General features: G+C 40.5%; 3 protein-coding genes across 3 annotated transcripts in view; 1 reads left to right on the forward strand and 2 right to left on the reverse strand.

The window, feature by feature from the left end:
• Window positions 1–1,489: 1,489 nt before the first annotated feature.
• LOC124665226 (50S ribosomal protein L18) lies at window positions 1,490–3,740 on the reverse strand. The gene is made up of 2 exons (XM_047202645.1): window positions 3,667–3,740; window positions 1,490–2,135 (listed from the first exon to the last, which is right to left on the reverse strand). The coding sequence occupies exon 2, from the start codon at window positions 2,128–2,130 to the stop codon at window positions 1,786–1,788; it is 345 nt and encodes a 114-aa protein (XP_047058601.1). The 5' UTR covers window positions 2,131–2,135; window positions 3,667–3,740; the 3' UTR covers window positions 1,490–1,785.
• Window positions 3,741–3,991: 251 nt separating this feature from the next.
• Window positions 3,992–10,013, forward strand: LOC124665881 (protein pleiotropic regulatory locus 1-like). Its single transcript, XM_047203241.1, has 17 exons — window positions 3,992–4,144; window positions 4,240–4,264; window positions 4,363–4,462; window positions 5,229–5,310; window positions 5,408–5,467; window positions 5,621–5,702; window positions 6,246–6,338; window positions 7,225–7,288; window positions 7,411–7,496; window positions 7,583–7,684; window positions 7,769–7,852; window positions 8,168–8,228; window positions 8,321–8,387; window positions 8,463–8,540; window positions 9,097–9,161; window positions 9,347–9,424; window positions 9,559–10,013. Exons 1-17 carry the CDS (start codon window positions 4,011–4,013, stop codon window positions 9,729–9,731), a joined length of 1,434 nt encoding a protein of 477 aa, XP_047059197.1. The 5' UTR covers window positions 3,992–4,010; the 3' UTR covers window positions 9,732–10,013.
• An 894-nt stretch (window positions 10,014–10,907) lies between these two features.
• LOC124663805 (zinc finger CCCH domain-containing protein 4) overlaps window positions 10,908–16,725 on the reverse strand; it is an 8,885-nt gene continuing 3,067 nt past the window's right edge. Inside the window, exons 5-14 of the mRNA XM_047201464.1 lie at window positions 16,183–16,494; window positions 15,370–15,516; window positions 15,104–15,284; window positions 14,390–14,673; window positions 14,192–14,308; window positions 13,575–13,719; window positions 12,984–13,249; window positions 12,690–12,881; window positions 11,625–12,146; window positions 10,908–11,501 (exon numbers count right to left, since the gene is read on the reverse strand). Of these exons, the coding sequence (XP_047057420.1) occupies window positions 11,289–11,501; window positions 11,625–12,146; window positions 12,690–12,881; window positions 12,984–13,249; window positions 13,575–13,719; window positions 14,192–14,308; window positions 14,390–14,673; window positions 15,104–15,284; window positions 15,370–15,516; window positions 16,183–16,494 (2,379 nt within the window). The 3' untranslated portion in view covers window positions 10,908–11,288. The remainder of the gene's footprint in view (window positions 11,502–11,624; window positions 12,147–12,689; window positions 12,882–12,983; window positions 13,250–13,574; window positions 13,720–14,191; window positions 14,309–14,389; window positions 14,674–15,103; window positions 15,285–15,369; window positions 15,517–16,182; window positions 16,495–16,725) is intronic.

Raw genomic sequence — 16,725 nt, forward strand, 5'->3', positions numbered from 1 at the left:
ACGTGATGGTAGCGGTTTAACCCAATACTTTAGAGTATTATCTCCACTAATACCCACAAAAACTCTACCCTAGTACTAAACAAGGCCTTAAAGTTATAGGAACTGTAGAGGAGATCTGAATCATCAGCACTGCGGTCATCGACTGATCGTGTGTTCATATCTACGGTAACTGTCGTTCGAGTTGAGATCAACCCGAGAGCAGAACATGTCAAGGCGCTCCAGCCAGAAACTTGAAGATTGATGACAGGGAACACCGTCGCTCCAGTACCTCGATGCGCTCCCGAAGTGCGACGAGCATCGCAGAGGCAGAGGGTCAGTTGTATTCGTCAGACGTGTGTATTCAACTGACACTCCAGTTAAGAAAACGAAGGAGAATTCATTTTACTGTTGGATGTGTTAGCTGCGAATTTGTTGCCGCTGAACTTTGGGGCCGCGCATTGTCAGCACATAGGGAACACCTTTGGGACACAAGATGCAGACTTTGACAGGGAGCACTCTGCAAGTATTACAGCGGTCTTGAAGATTAACATCTCCTAAAATAAAGGCGATCTTAGAGTTCAGAATCCCCTAACAGAAAGAAAGCAACGTGCTCTCAAAAGAAGATGATAAATCAAGAAGAATCAAGGAACTAACTTAATTTTTTTTTGCGAAACACAGTACAATCACATACGCGCACACACTCACCCTATGAACACACGCACGCACACCCTACTCCTATGAGCACCTCCAAGATACTGCATCGAAGAACTGATCCGGCGGGTTTTGAGATTGACGAAGTCACTGGGTGCTAACTTAGATAGGTGAGAATCCCTTTGAAGAAAGCAAAACAACACGACACACTCTCCAGTCGCGATCAAGCATTATTTCAGACTTTAAATGGAACCATCGTCCGTAAAAAACCCTGTATGAAAAACAGCGTGACAGACAAACACGGGCTGCATTTTCGGAAAGTTAGAGACTGTCTGTAGATCCCGAAGTTGCCACTGCAAATAAACAAAGTCTATTACAGCACAAAGTCTCGCCGCCTTGGTCTGCAGGATGTGGTAATCCACGCCGAATCAGTCTTCAGCTGTTCAACATCAGTTCCTCGGGTTTGTTGTATTCGTCAGGCGTGTGTATTCAATTCTCACTCCAGTTGAGAAAACGAAGGAGAACTCGTTGCACTGGTTGGATGTAATAGACTTTGAAGGAGTTTGTCCTATTTTTACGATGTGGAAGATCAACTTTTGCCTTTGGGGCCGCGTGTCAGCGCTACCCAGTTTTGAGGGAGATGAGAGCTCTCTAAAGCACAGGGAAACAGTAGACCTTGGACACAAGATGCAGATTTTGACAGGGAGCACTATGCCTAATAACAGATAACAGAAGCAACGTGCAATCAAAAAAAGGAGAAATCAACAAGAATCGAAGCACCGGGCGCTACCCCAGATAGGCGAGCGTCCCTCCGAAGAAGGCAAAATAACATGGCATACTCTCCAATCATGATCAAGCATTAATTCAGATTTTAAATGGAACCATGATCCATTAAAAACACCATATTAAAAACGGCGAGGCAGGCAAACAAGGGCTGTATTTTCGGGAAGATATGAGCTGACTGCAGATCCTGAAGTGCTACTACAGATTAACCAGCCTACCTCCTTACAACACAGTCGTTTTATTGACCTGTAGAATGCTTGTTTAGCGCTGAATTCAGTAACACCGAAGTTGCTGCCCAATTCGAATCAGTCCAAACTTTCAGACAATACAACTCAAGATTCAAATGCTAATCGAATTTATCTGGTTTCAGCATCACAACAGCTTAACTCCAGATTCTCTGACAGAATCTATAACAGCCCTGACTTTGCCATGGTACTTCTGCTCTCGCTTCAGGTGGATGGACACGGCAGGTATCCCCTGGACCAGCAGGCGCTCGCCGAGCAACTTCCCAATCTTTGCAGCAGCAGAGACGTCACGGGTCGACTCCATGCTCGGTCTCAGCAGCTTCTCTTGTGAGCTCGCAGAGCACGCGACGGTTGCTGTTGGGGTATGGATGACCTGTGCGGTAACAAACTTGTTCGAGAAATGCATCTTCAGAAGGTAGGGCTTGAGAAAAGTGACGATCCTAGCTGCCCTGTCCGGTGGAGGAATCACCATCGTTGCTGTTTGACAAGCAACGGAAATATATTAGTTGATGATGTGATACATTTCAATTACCTATGAGAAACCTGTGCACATTGTGAAAATAAATTGTTGCCTCTGATATAGACAAGGGAAATGAAATCAACATCGAACATAAAATCTAACTAAAGCAGTTGCCTGCAAAGCAGATAACCAGATATTGAATGTAGCATGCATTTTACTGTCCGCACATGCCACTGCGACAAGGAGTTTTACACAGATACTCCCTTGATCTTTTTTGCTTATACGCAAGCTTATGAATAGCCAAATCTTGATCAGTACAGTTGCACCTTAGGGTGTGTTTGGTTGAGATCAAGACCGAATATAAAATCTAATCAAAGCAGTTGCCTGCAAAACAGATAGCCAGAGTTTAAATCTAGCCTGTGTTTTGCTTTGCAACCATGCCACTGTGACAAGTTGTACCAGGAAACCCTCTTGATCTTTTTGCTCTGTATAGTTACACCTTAAGTTGGTTGAGCCCAAGCCAAAACATAGAATTTTTTTGGCCAGCCAAAATATCGTATGTGCTTTTGGTTATCCATATTCTGGCTTATGTTGATAGCAAAATTCAATGGGAATTGCCAACAGAGCATGGGCATGCAAAAAGTTTGGCAACGATCAAACAAGAGCCAGATGTTTCATCATGAGCACAAGATCAATACGGTTAATTTGAGCATATACCAAACATAACACAAACCTGTAGCATCAGCAGTAACTTAACAGACATGCAGAAAATTATCAAATGCAGCTGCTAACCTTGGTATCCGAATATTAAGCGGCAACAATCCAAAAGCAGAATTTAGCAGGTTCGGCAAGACGAAACTTATGCCAAACTCTTTTAGGCATGACGGGACAGTTTGATACTGGTACTTCAGCAAGTGAACAGGATATTACACCGCAAAATCCAATTTCATCTAAATTCGCTAGAATGTCAATCTCCAATGATTAAAAGGAAACATTTTAAGCATGCAGGCAGAAAGAGAGTGATTTGTCTGGAGAAAACTCCTTCACTGTACTAAAGCAGGAGCCTAGAACTGGGAAGGATTGTAACCGAGTGAGGACCTGACCTTCATATGCACTTGCAATCCTAGGGACCTATAAAAATCAGTACCCAATTGAAGGCTCTAAATATTTCAGTTTGTCAGCACACATGACACCTAATCAACGAATTTTCAAATAAAGAATGGCAATGAAGTATGCAGACACTGGATCAAGTGTATATACTTATGGGGCAGTTCAGAAAACCTAAATGTGACAATCAGCGGAACTTACTTTTCGGGCCAAACAAAGAACTCTTACTGTTCTGTATGCACCGAATCAGCAGTTACAGATAGGCAAACCAAAGATCGAACCTTTCTGACAAAGATATCTTTCGAAATGAGTTGAGCTCTACCACACAATGACATAATACTACTTACTACTGAATCAACGCATACTTAGACATCTACGGATCCAACGAGCAGCCGCAAGTGCGCAACCTTAATACGCGGCGTTACGAGGCATGTGGCTTACCTCGGCGAATACGTGGCGCCGGAGCAGGAGCAGTACTGCGCGGCGGGCCGGAGATGCAACAGGCAACGGAGACCGGGCGGCGGCGGCGGCGGCGCTCGGCGCGACGTGGGTAGCGAAGCCGGTCGATCAGAATGCAGAGCGTGGACGGGGCTCCAGGGTTAGTGGAATGGTGGGCCGAGCCGCATATATCCCTTGCAACGGGCCAGTTAGGCCCACATTTCAGTAATTTTTGGCTGGGCCGAGTGGCCGACATTGCGAACCGTCTCCACAGTCCACACAGTTTTGGACAAGACAAGGCGAAGGGAGAAGCGAACTATCTCGGAGATCCTCGGCGGGCGGCGGCTATGGCGACGGTGGCGGCGGGCGGCGAGCCGGTGGAGCCGCAGTCGTTGAAGAAGCTAAGCCTCAAGTCGCTGAAGCGCTCGCAGGACCTCTTCGCGCCCAGCCACTCCCTCCTATTCTCCCCAGACGCCGAGAGGTAAAGCCAGCTCGCTCAGCCCCCTTCCATAGCCCCAAAACCCTAGCACCCTGGTACTAACCGCTTCTCTCCTCTTGCTCTCAATCTCGCGGCAGCAAGCGGATTCGTGTCGGCTGCAAGGTTCGTGGCGTCGTCAGCAGCGAACAGTTCGGGTTCCTCTCCTCTGTCTGCATAAGCTATGTGCCCTGAAAATTTGATGGTTGTGCGGTTTCTCGCAGGTGAATGCGGAGTATGGTGCGGTCAAGAACCTGCCGACCGATCAGGGCCGGGTGCAGGGGAAGGGTGCTGCGGCTCCTTCCTCCGCATTGGCGCTTCCAGGTAAATGTTGCTGCCCTTTTTTAGATGATAGCCCCTGATGCTTATTAAAAAGAACAGTAACTATTATCTAGCTAGAGCGTGAAATCATGTTCACGAGTAATGAACCCTAGGAGAATAAATAAAGGATTATCTAGGGAACAGATGCAACTGCCGAAATCCTAGCAAATTTGATTCCAGCATAATTGCATAAATGCATATGCTTGCCTTTTACTCTTAAATAAGACCTTTGTTTCTCTGTAATTACATGTTACATAGGAAGAAATCAGGCAGAGACAAGAAAGTTAGGATAGTCTATCTGAACGCTATGTTTTGCTGCATTGGAAGTGATGGAAGAAACCAAAGCTGGGAGTTCAATTGTATGCTAGTTAATCATCTCTTCCACATTGTTCAGATGGAACTGATTGATTTTTTTATGTATTTCAGTGTTTGGTTTAACATGTTACTTGAATAGTTGAAACAATTGTTTCGGGCTGTCCCTTGCGCTTCTCTACTACTCCCTCTGTTCACAAATATATGACGTAATAAACATTTCAATGTGACCTAGATACACATCATAATGAGTGAACTACACACTAAGAGTAGACTAGATACATACCAAAATAGATGAATCCACTAAAAGCTAAAACATCTTATATTAGTGAATGGAGGGAGTATAATTTTCCATCTAATTTTGTAAAAAATATAAATAGTGGGGTAGACTAGATGATACGAACTTCCACAATAATGTTAGTGTTCTTGTTATTTTAGCTAACAATTATCTTCTCAGGCACACAAGACACAAAAGATGATCGTGGGGGAGGCACAAGTAATGCCATTATCCCTGCCCCACTTATGCTTCCTAAGGCACCGTAAGTGCATTCATATATTCTTGTCTGTTGCTAACATGTTGATTCTATTCCTTTTTATTTCTACTGAATTTACTTTTTTTATTTTTATTTTTGACAGTGATTCTACAGGACAAGGCAAAAACAGAACTGTACTATCGATTCCCGGGTCATCTGACAGGTTTGTTCACTTGCCTTTTCTTCTATGGCTGTCTATTACTTGTAACATGACATCCGTCTGATCATTCTATTAGTTTTGTCAATTTTTGGACAATAATTGTAAGGTGCAGTTCTGTCTGTTATTTGAATTGCTCATATCTTGACACCCTTTCAGATTCTCGACATCTGCACTGATGGAGAGGTTACCAAGTAGATGGCCTAAACCTGAATGGCATGCTCCCTGGAAGAACTATCGGGTACTATTTTTATTCAAGTGCCATCTTTCGTGTTGTTTGTTGTACTAACAGGTTTGGCACCTCAAAGAAAAAATAATGGAATACCCGTGCTATTTTTTGCTTGGGAAAATGGTTTTGTTCATGCATATATTATAATATCCACACGCTGAAAATATTATACTGGTCAAAATTATTGAACCCTTCATGTTCTGCACGATTGCTTGGAGTCAGAATGATGTACAATACTACCTCCGATTCAAGGAATAAGGCGTCCTCGTTTTACGTGCTTTTCGTTTGACTAAGTATTACTTCAAATATATAAAGATTGTTTGTATAAAATTAACATCATTAGAAAGTGCTTTTCAATACGAATCCAACGATACTAATTACATATAATATAACTAAGATTTTGTTGCTTAATTTTTATGGTCAAAGTTCGTCTTGGAATACGCGTGCGCCTTATTCCTTGGGACGGAGGTAGTAGCATCTTAGTTCTTACTTATCAACAAAGTACATTCTTTACTTTCAAGAAATTGTGTTAAGTTTTTTGTTTTACGTATGCAGGTCATCAGTGGTCACTTAGGATGGGTGCGATCTATAGCATTTGATCCAGGGAATGAATGGTTCTGTACTGGTTCTGCTGATAGGACAATAAAGGTGAGCCCAACATCCTGCATTATGCATTGGAATTCATGTATGCATGCAATACCTGATGACTATCACAACCTGTATTAGCACTATTAGTTGCTCAGAGGTTATACATGTTCATTTCTTTTTGAATGGTTTATACTTCTGCTTGCATGATAGATACGGTCAAGCTTCATGCACTAGCCAACGCAATCAAAAGTCCAAACTGACAGAAAGAGCTAGGCAATCCACATATACTGTAACACCCACTCTCATGTGTGACTCGGGGAGGCCAACACGTGCATTGAGGGATCTCATGTATGACTCAAGAGACCTAAACGTGGACAGAAAGGGGGCCAACGCAGCAACCCGTAGAATTTCGAAAGCCAGGACTTGAACTCAAGACCTCAGGCTCTGATATTATCATGTCAAGCTTCATGCACTAGCCAACGCAACCAAAAGTAAAAAAGCATCATGCACTAGCCAACGCAACCAAAAGTAAAAAGTATCATGCACTAGCCAACGCAACCAAAAGTAAAAAGCATCATGCACTAGCCAACGCAACCAAAAGTACGAGCTGACGGAAAGGTCTAGGCAATCCACATATAATACAATCTCCAGTTTGAGAATCTTGTTGGACCTAATAGGACGATTATAATGCTATTCTGGGGACTAACTCCTGCGAGAACAAGAAAATAGTGCATGTATATTGTATGAGCTGTTTATGCTTGTGGTGCCAATTGGGTTTTTATTTGACATCAAACTTTCAGTTGTTTTAGATCTCAAGTTATTTTCTAATAAGGATAGCTATTATAAATGCACACGGAGCTAGCAACCCAACTGCCTGAGCACGTCACACTACTTTCTGTTGTAGTTCACGTATTGGTCCTCTGAACTGAGTGCTGTCCTTTTGTAGATATGGGACCTTGCATCGGGAACTTTGAAGCTTACACTGACTGGTCATATTGAGCAAGTACGCGGTAAGTTTCTCTTGTTTTGGGGTACCAGAGTCTGGCAACACACTCATCACCCTTTCAATATGCTTCTTGTTTAACCCATTCTGAAAATTTGTAACTGATGAAATTAACGCGCATTGACGTAGGACTTGCTGTCAGTCAGCGGCACACATATTTATTTTCCGCTGGTGACGACAAACAAGTAAAATGTTGGGATCTCGAACAAAATAAGGTTTGTTTTATTATTTAATCCTCTTTGGTATGTGACATATTGACAATTTGACATTCTCATGACATCGTCTTTATTCCCTGTCAAAGGTTATACGGTCTTACCATGGGCATCTGAGTGGGGTTTACTGTCTGGCTCTCCACCCAACAATTGATGTCTTGCTGACAGGTGGTCGAGATTCAGTTTGTAGAGTACGATATCACTTCCTAAAGTTGCACATTATGCAAAATCTGGCAGCAAAATGATGCACTAAGATGTTCTTATTTCATACACAGGTGTGGGACATCCGAACAAAAGCACATGTTTCTGCTTTAACTGGTCATGATAACACAGTTTGTTCAGTGTTTGCTCGGCCAACGGTAAGATAGCATTTTACTTGTCGCGACTCATGTAATTCTGAGTTTTGCTCTCAATATTGTTTTCATTCATTTAAGCAAAAATTGTAATTCGAGTCTTCTGATTCTTGGTCACATTGTGTGTTAGTAAATCTGATGTGTGCCATTTTGAGTTTTCTTTTTAATGTTGAACAAAAAACAGTTAAATAGTGATCTTGATACATGCATGCTCTGATTTGTTCATCGTGTTATTATTTAGACCAGGCTTGTAACTTGGTATAGTATTTCCTTGTCTATGGCAGTTCCTGCTGTTAATTAATTATATAACTTTATTCTCAGGATCCACAAGTTATCACTGGCTCACATGATACAACTATCAAGCTCTGGGATCTTGTAGCTGGTAATTCAACTATCAAATTCGACAATGTTCACCAAAGTGTTTACTTTAGCTGTATCTATTTCTGTTTCCATTACAGCTGTTTGTTTCTTCAGGGAAGACTATGTGTACTCTTACGCACCATAAGAAGTCTGTTCGGGCTATGGCTCTGCATCCGAAAGAGTTGGTTCTTACCCACAATTTCATTTCCTTATTATGTACACTGTTTGAACTTTAACAATAACTTCTCTTATGTAGGAAATCATTTGCATCAGCATCAGCCGATAACATTAAAAAGTTTAGCCTGCCCAAAGGCGAATTTTTGCACAACATGCTGTGAGTTAACCTATTTGCATTCATACTTATTTCACCTTGTCTATTGTATAAGTGGTACATTTCGTGATTTACTTTACTGTATCTGTAATTAGAAACATTCAAGTACTGCACTATATGTTAGGTCTGCTTTGCTGTCTGCTTGATGGCCTTTTTGGTGAATGTTTGCATGCCATATGCGTTGACCAGGATGTCCTTTTTGTTCTTTTGTGTACTTCAAATGGTTTTGAATTAGCTGGTGTTGTTTCTGCTGTAAGTTTGAATTCTAATATCCCAGATTTATTAGAACATTTGAAGTACACAAAGTTCTTATGGAGGCATTTGTGCTAGTAATTCTTGCGATTGTAACATTATAATCTATAATGTCAAAACATGCCACTTCCCCTAAGTAGTGACCATCTGGTGTTATTTTAAACTTTGGCTTCAATATTTTTCGTGACTGTAGGGGTTATATTAGCATCATGATACTGTTGCAACATCTGAATGTTATTTTATCCGCTCAGTCCAACTTATTGATGGTGGATCATGCACTAAACTTCTCATCCGTGATCACCTTCAGGTCCCAGCAGAAAACAATTCTTAATGCAATGGCTGTTAACGAGGATGGTGTCCTGGCAACTGCAGGTAAACACTGTGACTCCCACAACATGCCTTCTTTAATATTGTTGTGTTCTTTATGCCATATCTATTGTCTGGAATTTATTCATTTGTAAGACCACGTATAGAAGAAACATATTTCACCATCCCTTGCATGCTTTCAGAGTTCAGACCATATATCTATAATGGAACATCCATTTTTCATTTTTCAGGGGACAATGGAAGCATGTGGTTTTGGGATTGGAAGAGTGGCCATAATTTTCAGCAAGAACAGACTATCGTCCAGCCTGGTACGTATTGCTTATCCTTATGCATTATCAGAAATGCTAGTGGCAATGGTCACCCCGCAGTCAGGTCTAGGCCTTGATGTTTGTTTACAACTAGAATCACTGATTATCTGCATCCCTGTCATCTCCAATTGCAGGATCACTGGAGAGTGAAGCGTGCATATATGCCCTATCTTATGATAACAGTGGGTCGAGGCTTGTGACCTGTGAGGCAGATAAAACTATAAAGATGTGGAAAGAAGATTTAACAGCAACACCAGAAACCCACCCTGTCAACTTCAAGCCACCAAAAGACATCCGGAGATATTGACTGCCACAGAAATCACAAGATTAATTTCAACTGCCCAAATTCTACCTCTTGGTTGGTTGAGTGGTCACTTCAGTGAGCCTGTATGGTTGGTATATTTCAGGTCATAACGTCCCTGTAACTGTAATACAAGAAGTGTTGTACTGGTATTTATTGCTTAATATGAAGAATGCTTTCTGGTTCTAATTAATTATGTTCTATGGCTTGTACCGCATAAAGAATTCAATGATGTATCAAAATCCGGCTGTTATAGTGGTGTTTGTACTCTACAGGTTCTCTGTAAAATTGTTATGTTGCGGGTGCTTCAGACTGGGGTGAGCAGTATGAATTTGGTTTTGTTTGGTGTCATTAGTGAGACTTGCAATATATATTTCAATTATTTTTAGAAGTCGTTTGGAAGCCAGATTTTCATTTCATTTGTAGCATTTTGAAATGAATACATTTCATTTACATTGTAATTCCAGAAATAGACACTTGTTTGGTTGCCACAGGAATTGTAAATGACAGTAGAATTCAATATTGAATTTGTTTGGTTGCCACAGGAATTGTGAATGACAGGTTTCAGCTCGGAATTGTGATTATACATGGCATCATTTTGCTGGATTTCCTAAATAAAATGATCCAATTCCGTGGCAACCAAACAGCCCACCTATGAAATTTTAAAATGAATTTTAGAATTCCAGGCTCAAATGATGGATACCAAACGACCTCTTAGACTAACAGGGACCACTCCCCGGCTCCATTTCATAGAAAAAAAACCATAGCGTTCAAGGATTACAAATTTATAGTGAAAGTACACATTTGAAGACTAAAATTTGTCAGTCAATTACGTGAAGCCTAGAATACAAATTAGTTTGCATTGAGATTTTACACCATTGTAGCATACACCATTGGCTACCTCTAAAATTTTGTTTCATATTTTTGAAACTTTGAAATACGAATTTTAAGCGTTCGAAACTAGAGCTATATGTAGCTTGGCCTCCAAATGAGTTCATATGCAAGTACCAAACTCATATTGTAGATCAGACGCCTTTTCAGAGGATTCCAAAGCTTTAACATTCAGACAGTCGCTTTGCCAACCAAAAATAGGGTATGCAACATAAGATTGAGGCGCACATTATTCACCACAATTTTACATTCCACAGTACAAACGTTGATTGCAGACGGCATCACGAAAAGATACCAAGGAAGCGTGACCAGAAAATTTCACGCTACACTACAAGCTCATATCCAGAAGGCAAATAAAAGCTCATATCCAGAAGGGAATAGAAATAGGACTCCCTTCCAACATCCAATCTTGAGATATCAACGTTCTCCACATCAACATTTCAAGTTCTTAACGTAGCAAGAATAAAGTTAAAACCGTCAGCTTAAACCACCGTTGGTCACCAACAGGGCAAACAGGGCCTACTCCAAGTCTCCACGGAGATGACTCCATTGTGTGGGGGAATTCAGATTGGATAGCACTCCTAGTGTGAGTGACCTTACCAAAAAATTACAGCACGCCAAATGATTCGATCTAGCTATTCACATGTGGGAAACCTAGACTATTTGTTCTATCTAGGCTCTGCGTAGGGCTCTCCGCAGTTCTGTCGGATAGTCACCAAACTGAACGCCAGTAGGAGGGTGCATGTTGAAAATGTAAGCAACCGGTGCTGATACTTGCATCCCATTCGGGTAACTGGGGGTGTCTGAAAACCATCCAAGAGTTCCTTCATCGAACATGAATGATTCGCCCAGAAAATAGAAGCATTCCCTTGCCAATCTTTCAGCCTGTTAAACAAGGCAGTATGTGTTAAATTCAGATACTTTGTTGACTACATCTCAGATTTGGAACAAGTTATTCGAATAAGATATTAGCAATCCCTTAGAATTCTCGCTTAAGAAATGTCATACCTGTAAGTGAACAAATTTTGTGTTATTCATGATCAAGACAACCTGCAACTTAGACAATGTTTCTGACAAGGCCTTGATGGCAATATACTCAAAGAACTTCTGCAAGAGAACTTTCTCATCGACTGTTTCATCAGAATCAAAATCAGCAAACCAGAAAACTCGTTGTACTTTTGCCCAAGGAACTGGTAGTTTATGTTCACCACCAATAATTAGATGACAAGGATCAGCCACATTCTGGAGTATCATCATGCCATTCGTCACTGAATCAGACTCAACTGAATGCAGACCAGGTGTACACGCAACTATCTTCCTGGGGTCATAATAGTGGCAAATTTTACAAGAGAACTGCAGATTTTTGTCATTCATGACAACAATATGCCCATCACCACCTGCAGGCAACAACTTGGTACAACATACTGAGGTGGCTCTGTCTTCTTGAGAGCATATTCCAGATGTAAAAGATGAAGTCTTCGAGGAGCCACGATCATGTGAAAATGAACAAGAGCTACCATTTTTACAACCCTGATCACACGGAACAACAAAACACATTAAAAAGCTACCTCATGCCCGTCCAGGTCCTAATATACATGTGCACATCAATGAACACATGCAGCTCAATAAATATAAGTTTAATCAAAGGCAAAACTGGTATTGCATCACTTTGTTGTTAATGGCATTGACTGCACAACAACATCAAAGCCTTTTTCCCAAGCAAGTTGGGGTAGGCTAGATATGAAACCCAACAGAAATGAAAGGAAGCCAAAACAAGAACAAGAAGGAAAAAAGAGAGTAAACTAAGATTCGGGCACATGGTTCGCTGATCTCCATGTAGTCCTATCAAGCTGTGTTCTAATAAAAATTGACTGGTTAAATCAACACCATTGTGTTCATAGTCTCATCAATAAATTGCCTTGAATTATTACAGAAATAGTGCATCAAAACATTTAACTCGCTAGAAACACAAACAGAAGAGAAACACTAATCCTACCCTGCCAATTATATGCTCGATGCAAGTGGACTGAGCAAAAGAAAATGTGAAAAAATAACGAAATTTTAATGTTGTACCTGTAATGTAAGGAAGAACTTGCATACTGGTTTGGGGGCACGAGTTGAATGAGAAAAGGGGCATGTGTTCCCCCGAGTACAAGATCCACGAACAAAGAACACACACATCTCACTTTCAAAGGGTTGTTGTACATAACCACTAGCTCGTTCCCTACGAGGAACTACCTTGTCCTCTGCAAGTTGCGTCTTCATCTGGGAACAAACCAAGAATCATTATGGTTACGCAGCAAAAATATGTATACTAATTTTAAGGATAAATTTGGCGCAACATGAAGTTAGTACAATGAAACAAACCTCCGTGATAAGCGCCTTGAGTGCTACAACAGTGAGAGTGACATCAAAATCAGTGGGAGAAACATAAGGGGTTGCGGCACACTTCGTCTGTGAATCTAATTGGGAATTCTCAGCTTCCAACAAGAGTGGATTCATATCCTCTGGCTTTAGTACTTCATGGTGAAGACATGAATGGTGGAATTCAGCAGGCTGAAGGTACCTCGGACGATTGATTTCCACAAGAAAACTAGGCCTAAAACGGTGCAGTGTGCTCATAACATCATCATCTGTTCAAAAGAAAGTCAATAAACACTCAAATTTTCTTGCATTACTTTTTGGAAAATATTTGCAACTGGCACTTCTAGGAGTAGTTCAACACAAGCTAAGTATATTTTGAACACGAATAACTTCAGCAAAGCACACTATGCTACAGTTTTTACTATCTATGTACATTTTCCCATTTGCAGTGGTATATTACAGCTGGGAAAAAATACGCAAGGCACTACAAATGCAAAGTGTGCGGTCAAAATACAGATACTAGTGAGAGTAACTACTCCTAGATGAGTACACCGTCCAATTCATAAAATATTGATCACAAGTCGAAAGACGTACAAATTTCAGAGATATGGTTAAGTGCTGCTGGCAAGATGTTATGTAATGCACACCAAACTTCTTCATGTTTAGAAATGAAGGAATGAGATAGTGTTGGCTCTTCGGTGTTCGCCACATTTTTCAGATACTCCAGACGATACTTGTCCTGAAACATATAGAGATGTAACTTTGATAAGTAGCTACTGTTTTGGACAGAAAACAATGATGAGTGCATTGATAATGATTCTCACTTAGCATCCTAGCAATAGACAATCACTGGGCATGGAACTAACAGAGAAAACCGTTTAACTGTTGATGGAAAGAGAAATGAGTATGTGCATTACTAAATGTTACTCCCTCCGTCCTATATTATGGGGCGGAGGGAGTACTTGCTTTTTTAGAGAATGAACAAACAGCATTTGCACATTTTTTTCATTGAAATGAGAAGCAAGTATGTATACAAGAGTTTAAGTTTATGGGCAAGACAATTACCACAATACTCGCAGGCAAACAAATTAGTAAATGTTACCATAAAAGGGTATGAAAGTTACTAATATCAATGTTGAAATTGACTAACTATCAAATGCAGTAGATCCTGAAAATATGCACAAGGATTATACAAACAAGATAAGGTGTACCTTAAACATTCGCTGCCAAAATTGAAATGCACAAAGGTTTCCAATGAGTGTAGCTTCCTTCTTGCCAATTTTCAGCTTGTTGTCCTCGTAAAAGTAATTGTCTCTAAATATCTTACACTGTAAAACACAAAATAGGATACATATAACTGAGACAGCATAGGGGCCAAAACATTTGTTGTGAGGCGACTGAAACATTACCAATGCTTGATAGCCAAAAGGTTGCAGGATAGGAAGCGGTTGGATGTCCAACATAATGCCTATCAGAATTCCTTCATGGAGAAAGCCAACCTCACCAAATTTCAGGGCAAGAACAGAAGCATCAAATGATAATGGCAAGCTATTGAGCAAACAGCCATAAAAAGTGGGCTCATAGCGCCCTCTCGGAGAAGTTGGCTTAACCAATGCGTGAATTTGAACAAGTGAGTCTAATGCATCTTGAACAACATCCGAATTTGGTGGGTCAAGAACTTTTTGCAGCACGACTGGCAAAATGAGTAACTGTTAGTGAGAATATTACATTTATCTAAATACAATGGTATGTAATCCCCCGCCTACGTACCCAAATAAGGAGTTTTAAATATGTCAAATTTACAACTTCGCATTGCTAATATGCATATAAGTATTTATTCGTCTTATTATAACTTGATACTCCAGAATGTGGTTGAGTTTTTCTGGGCGTATGTGTCTTGTGTGTAAGTTTGCCTCTGATATATGTACTTTCTCAAATTAAAACATGCTCCTATGGAATTAAATGTCAAACTTCTATATAAAAGTCAGTGCAAAGTGTAAAAATAGACACTTGAGGACAGGTGGTGCAGCGACTAAAATAAGGAATAACATCAAATATTAATTTGAGCAACATAAAAAATATTAAAGAAACATCAATAGAACACTTAATGAGAGAAAAGATACCATTAGGATCGTTCATAGCTCTCGACTCTGCGCAGCAAACCATGAGCACTTGTTCTCTTAATGATAACCTCAAAATGGCAGGATGTTCATGATCATCTAAACTTTTGTAAAATGATCCAGTTACCAAGCGATATATTTGACCATCACAGGTTCGGCCTGTCCTGCCTTTCCGCTGCTCAGCCTATAAGAGGTTAAAAAATAGTTGCAAACTTCAGGGTCAAACGCAAGTTTTAAATGAATATCATCAGTATATTTCTGAGATTGACCTGAGATTTGGAAGCCCATACAAGCCCAGCTGAGTCAGTTTTCCTAATTGGATCCCAATAGACTTGCAATGATCTACATGAATCAATAACATAAGCAACTCCTGGAATAGTGACAGACGATTCGGCAATGTTTGTCGCCAGTATAACCTGCAATGAAAGCACAAAAGGCTCATAAAAATGATAGTTCAATTGGAATCAATACATAGAAAAAATTGCTCCGTTTATGTAAACAATTAGACGTCCTCCATGTTAAATTTTGACTCTACATGATTGTCTAATTGCAACTTTAATGATTACTAGGGTCATTATTATTTACAAAAAAAAACTCACTGTGGGGGCCTCCCCCGCCACTTTTCTTTCAAAAAAAATCTGCTCTTTCAGTGTGCTACATATACAGTGAACCTACACATCACGTGACAAATTTAGATAAGATCGGGAAAGAGAGGCATTTCTTCTGAAACTACACCAAATAGCAATTAGCAATAGTCATAGTCATGGTTTGAAAGGCGTTAAGGCGTCTTAGAGCGGAGGAGGGCCGTTCTGACGCCTAGGCGCCTAAAGAGGTCAATTTTCCAAGGCGGGGGAGGGCTCCTGGATGCCTAAGCGTCGCCTAGGCGACGCCTAAGCAACGCCTTTAAAACCATGGTTATAGTGATATATATATATACAGGAAAACAATCCACAAATACAACATATACAAAATATTCAAATTTGTCACCATCTCTCATTACTAGCCGAACATAGCTTAAATATAACCTTAACAGGTAAAAAGGTTAATTGTACTAAGTTGAATAGTAATCCAACAACTTGTACCTTTCGGCAAGATTTTGAGACCTTCATAGTTTGAAGTGCTTCATCAGTATCAATACTGCGATGAAGAATGTGCACCTTGAAAAATGAACTAAGAGACAACAGGCGGATCCACTGTTGCTCCAACGCATAGTATGTAGGAAGGAAAACCAAAACACTCTTTTCAATGTCTGGATCATTTAGGTGTATGTGCAATAATAACTCGTGGATAAGTTGATACACATCAGGATTAAGATCAGCCTCAGCATCAGCATCCTCTCCAGAGCAATACTTTGTTGAAAGTGATTCAGAACTCATCTTGAGAATATCAGCAATCTGTGAAGCATTACTTCGCATCAGGTGATAACAGAACAGACTAGAAGAGGTCTATGTAAAGTATCGATTGTATATAGGAAGGCAAATAACAGACAGGGGCAGTGGAAGGTAACCAATTTCGGGGCGAAACCTCATGCACCCTTGTAAAAAAAAACTTATCATAGACACAAGCCGCCCATGTGTCATAGAACACACTTCTGTGGAAATTGAGCAAATACAGAAACAAACAGC

The sequence above is a fragment of the Lolium rigidum genome, chromosome 6 (assembly GCF_022539505.1).
Source record: "Lolium rigidum isolate FL_2022 chromosome 6, APGP_CSIRO_Lrig_0.1, whole genome shotgun sequence".
In the NCBI taxonomy this organism is placed as follows: domain Eukaryota; kingdom Viridiplantae; phylum Streptophyta; class Magnoliopsida; order Poales; family Poaceae; genus Lolium; species Lolium rigidum.

Excerpts from the sequence above, each read along its gene's own strand:
- LOC124665226 (XM_047202645.1), bottom strand. The coding sequence starts at position 2,130 with ATGGTGATTCCTCCACCGGACAGGGCAGCTAGGATCGTCACTTTTCTC.
- LOC124665881 (XM_047203241.1), top strand. The coding sequence starts at position 4,011 with ATGGCGACGGTGGCGGCGGGCGGCGAGCCGGTGGAGCCGCAGTCGTTG. Across the intron at positions 7,289-7,410 it reads TCATATTGAGCAAGTACGCG|GACTTGCTGTCAGTCAGCGG; the intron begins GTAAGTTTCTCT and ends GCATTGACGTAG. Across the intron at positions 8,541-9,096 it reads GAATTTTTGCACAACATGCT|GTCCCAGCAGAAAACAATTC; the intron begins GTGAGTTAACCT and ends GATCACCTTCAG.